Here is a 5,072-nt window from a genome sequence, read left to right as displayed (position 1 = left end):
GTACCAGAATGTAAACACTGTGAGAACAGGAAACTTGTCTATAATTTTCCTACTGTGCCTTCACTGTATAGAATGAGACTCTTTCAAAACTATCTGTCAATTAAGTGACTTGAATAAATTTCCTCAATCTCAATAAATATGTGCAAATAAATATATTAGCAATTCCATCAAAAGCAGATGATACAGTAGAATAATTTTATTCTAACTTACCCTTTCCTAGTTATTTATTCCTCATGTACTTTAATACCTAGCTCTGCTTATAATTTCTCATTAATTCTGGAAAATATCTCTTCCATTCCATTATTCCTTTAAGGACTCAGGCCACCTCTTCTCAACCTTGGACTCTACATTAACATCCTGGATAAAGTGTCATTCCTCCTTCTCTTTCCCCTCCAGCTCCATCCTAGACACAGTGAGATTTGGAAAGCAAAGTTCTGAAATACTGTGAGATTTGTGCTTGGGTATATGAGTGTCTGAGCATGTGGGATACAAGAAGTAGGTGGAGAAGACATTATTCCTGGTGCAGGTATAGGAAGGAATGTTTGTATTATATCAAGGAATAACTCAAGGTTCAGGCAATATGTTAGCCCAATTTTCAACAGAGGCCATATTATCTCAAAAAAGACTAATTTACAAGCAAATACACAGAGATTTATTAGGAGCAATGGACTATTTTTATTGAGGATAAGTTATTTCTCCAACTGTACAATGTTAGGATCATCAACACAGTCATAATAAAGAATCAGAGATTAAGAGAGTAAAGCCTAACATTTAGAAAAGAGTCAGATGATGCTACCATGGAGCTTCAGGCCACAAAGATGCCAATCTAAAAATGGGTAGATGGAGGTCAAAGTCTCTGTCAGGCATGTAATTTCCTGGATATAGAAATCATGGGTTATAGATCCTTGAATCACCATTATCTTTAGGTGTGTTGTTTCAGAAGCAAACAAGGCTTAGATGGTGATGTTCTAGCAGCAAGAAGAATAACATCTCCTATAGCAAACTGGCCAATAGCTGCAGTAGCCAGAGCCGTATCCACAGCCACATCTGGTTCCATAACCACAGCCATAACGGGAGCCATATCCACAGCCGTATCCTGAGCCATATCCACAGCCATAGTGAGTCCCATATCCACAGCCACAGCAGAAGCCATATCCACAGCCATATCTAGTGCCATATCCATAGTCATAATAGGGGCTAAATCCACAGCCATAGCTCTTTCCACAGCCATAGCCACAGAAGTTGCCATAGTACTTGCAACACATGTTGTTAAGGGAAGTGGATTCAGGTGGGTTGCAAGAGGATGTTTCTGAAGTGTGTGTGTCGTCTGCTTCCCATGCACCTTTATATACTGTCAGTAATTGGCAGAGCATACCATTCATTCCCTGACATAGACAACAAATATGCAAGCAACCATTATATGCCAGTCACTGTTAACAATCCATAATAGTTTCTTTAAAATGAGCTCGTTATTTTGGATACTCCCATTTTATTTAAAGAGCATCATTTTAATTTGTTCTGCTGAAGAATTTTCTCAGTAGAATCATGTGCCCAATAACTGATTTTTTGGTTGGGTTGTTTGGGTTTTTTTGTCTTTGAGTTGTATGAGATGTTTGTATAATTTGGATATTAACACCTAGTCAGTCACATCATTTGCAAATATTTTCCCACATTTCATAGGTTATCTTTTTATCTTTTCAACTGATTCCCTTGCTGTGCAAAACCTTTTAAGTGTAATTATGTCTCATTTGTTTATTTTTGCTTTTATTTATTTTGCCTTAGGATACATATCCAAAAAAATGATGCTATAATTTATGTCAAAGAGTGTTCTACCTATGTTTTCTTCTAAGAGTTTTATATTTTCAGGTCTTACATTTAGGTCTTTAGCCCATTTTGAGTTTGTTTTTGTATTTGGTGTGAGGGAATGTTCTACTCTCGTTGTTATATATATGGCTGTCCAGTTTTCCCAGCACCACTTGTTGAAGAGACTGTCTTTTCTCTTTGTATATTCTTGCCTCTTTTGTCATAGATTAATTGATCATAAGTGTGTGGGATTATTTCTGGGCTCTGTATTCTGTTCCACTGACCTATGTGCCTGTTTTGGAGCAAATACCACACTGTAGTATAGTCTGAAGTCTGGTAGGGTTGAACCTCTAGCTTTGCCCTTTATTATGAAGAGTGCTTTGAAAATTGGGGGTCTTTTGTTGTCCTACTTTTAGAAATATTTTTCTATGAATTTTAGGGTTGTTTAAGGATTATTTGTCCTAGTTCTGTGAATTTTAAAAATATTTGTTCTAGTTCTGTGAAAAATGTCATAGGTATTTTGATAGGGATTGCATTAAATCTGTAGATTTCATTGGGAGGTATGGCCATTTTTATAATATTAATTCTTCAAATCTAAGGACACAGGATATATTTCATTTTCTTTATATCAATTTCAATTTCCTTCATCAAATTTTATAGTTTTCAGAGTATAGATATTTCACCTCTTTGTTTAAGTTTATTCCTAGGTAATTTTTGATGCAGTTTTAAATGGGATTTGTTTTACTTTATCTTCCTAATATTTTATTATTAGTATATAGAAACACAACTGATATCTGTATATTAATCTTGTATCATGCAACCTACTGAATTCGTTTATTGATTCTAATGGTTTCTGGGTGGAGATTGTAGAGTTCTCTATATAAAGTACCATATCATCCGCAAATAGTTATGGTGTTAACTCTTACTTTCCAATCTGCATACATTTCATTTCTTTTTCTTATGACTGCTGTGGCTAGAACTTCCAGTTTAAGTAGAAGTGGCAAGAGTGATCATCCTTGTCTTCTTCCTGAATTTAGCAGGAAGGCTTTCACCTTTTCACCATTGAGTATTATGTTGGCTGTTGGTTTGTCGTAAATGGCCTTTATTATGTTAATGTATTTTCCCTCTACACCCACTTTGACAAGAATTTTTATCATGAATCGATATTGAATTTTTTCAAATGCTTTTTCTGCATCTATTGAGGTGATCATGTGATTTTTGTCTTTCTTTTTGTTGATGTGGTGTATCACATTGATTGATTTGCACATGCTAATCCATCCTTGTGACCCTGGAATAAATCCAACTTGATCATGACGTATGATCCTTTTTGTATTATTGGACTTGGTTTGCTAATATTTTGTTGAGTATTTTTGTATCTATATTCATCGAAGATATTGGACTATAATTTTCTTTTCTCTATAATCTCTTTGTCTGGTTTTGGTATCAGGGTAATTGTGGCCTTGTTGAATCAATTTGGGAGTGTTTCCTCATCTTCAATTTTTTGGAACATTTTGAGAAGGATTGGTATAAGTTCTTCTTTTTATGTTTGATAGAATTCCACTGTGAAGGTCTATGGTCCTGGACTTTTGTTTGCTGGGAGTTTTTCAAATTACAGATTCTACTTCACTTGTAGTGATCAATCTGTTCAAATATTCTGTTTCTTCTTGATTCAGTCTAGTCATTCTGTATGTTTCTAGAAATTTGTCTGTTTCTTCTAGGCTGTCCAATTTGTTGGCATATAACTGTTCATAGTATCGCTTATGATCTTTTGTATGTCTGTGGTATCAGCTGTTATTTCTCCTCTTTCCTTTCTTATCAAAATTAAAGTAACTTTTTATAGTAACAATTATGAAATCCAAGTTGGAAGGGAGTATAAACTCTGGAAGGTGATTCCTTCTACTGGAATCTCACATTTCAACAACAAAAAAATGAGTTATGATCCAGTAGTCTATGGAATGCCTTCAACAGGAATTTTCACGAAGCTGCTGATTTCATTTTCTGAGAATATTCATTGTTAGAAAATTTTCTTTCAGTTGACAAATCTTTCATTGGTCTAATGACCATATTTTCACCATTGAATATTATATTGGCTGTTTGTCATAAATAGCCTTTACTACATTGAGATATTTTCTCTCTACACCCACTTTGATGAGCGTTATTATCATAAATGGATGTTGAATTTTTTCAAATGCTTTTTCTGCATCTAATGAGGTGATCATGTGATTTTTTCTGTTTTGTTTTGTTTTTTTTGTTGTTGTTGTTGTTAATGTGGTGTGTCACATTGATTTACTAGCATATGTTAAGCCATCCTTGTGACCCTGGAATAAATACAACTTGATCATGGTATATGAACTTTTTCTGTACTATTGAATTTGGTTTCCTAAAATATTGTTGAGGATTTTGCACCCATATTCTTCAAAATATTGGGCTATAATTTTCTTTTTTCTGTAGTGTCTTTGTATAATTTTGGTATTGGGGCAATGGTGACCTTGCTGAAGGAATTTGAGAGTGTTCCTTCATCTTCAATTTTTTGGAACAGATTGAGAAGGATAGGTATCATTCTTCCTTATATGTTTGGTAGAATTCCCCTGTGAAATCCTACAGTCCTGGATTTTTATTAGCTGGGAGTTTTTTGAATTACAGGTTCAATTTTACTTTGAGTGATCAGTCTGTTCAAATTGTCTGTTTCTTCTTAACTCAGTCTCAGCATTCTGTATGTTTCTAGAAATTTGTCTGTTCCTTCTAGGATGTCCAATTTGTTGGCATGTAACTGTTTATAGTATTCTCTTATCATTTTCTGTATGTCTGTGGTATCACTTGTTATTTCTCCTCTTTCATTTCTTATCAAAATTAAAGTAAATTTTCTATAGTAACAACTAGGAAATCCAAGTTGGAAGGGAGTATAAACTCCAGTAGATGATTCCTTCTACTGGACACTCACATTTTGAAACAAAACATGAGTTGTGATCCAGTAGTTTATGGAATGCCTTCAACAGGAATCTTCACAAAGCTGTCAATTTCACTTTCTGAGAACATTAATTATTAGCCAAATTTCTTCCAGATAATGAATATATTTTTTATGATATTGGTCACTGGTATAAACTGATCACTCTGCTATGTTTAATCCATAACACTAGGCATAAAGAAAATATCAATATATCTCCATTCCAATTTTTATTATTCTCCAGTTTCTTTCCTTTTCTGTCATCATTTAAATTCAAAACTATCAATGTTATTTCACAAATTCTCTGGATTAGACACTTTACTTT

At 34.0% G+C, this 5,072-nt stretch overlaps 1 protein-coding gene across 1 annotated transcript; it reads right to left on the bottom strand.

Moving 5' to 3' along the window:
• Positions 1-968: 968 nt before the first annotated feature.
• On the bottom strand, positions 969-1,265 carry LOC308618083 (uncharacterized protein; the record flags this gene model as incomplete). Its single annotated transcript, XM_081235474.1, has 1 exon — positions 969-1,265. The coding sequence occupies one exon, from the start codon at positions 1,263-1,265 to the stop codon at positions 969-971; it is 297 nt and encodes a 98-aa protein (XP_081091600.1).
• Between the last annotated feature and the right edge of the window lie 3,807 nt (positions 1,266-5,072).

Source organism: Mesoplodon bidens (genome assembly GCF_964165515.1).
Source record: "Mesoplodon bidens genome assembly, chromosome: 5".
Taxonomy (NCBI): domain Eukaryota; kingdom Metazoa; phylum Chordata; class Mammalia; order Artiodactyla; family Ziphiidae; genus Mesoplodon; species Mesoplodon bidens.
Note: the sequence above shows the minus strand (reverse complement) of the source record. Positions and strands in the feature narration are given on the sequence as shown.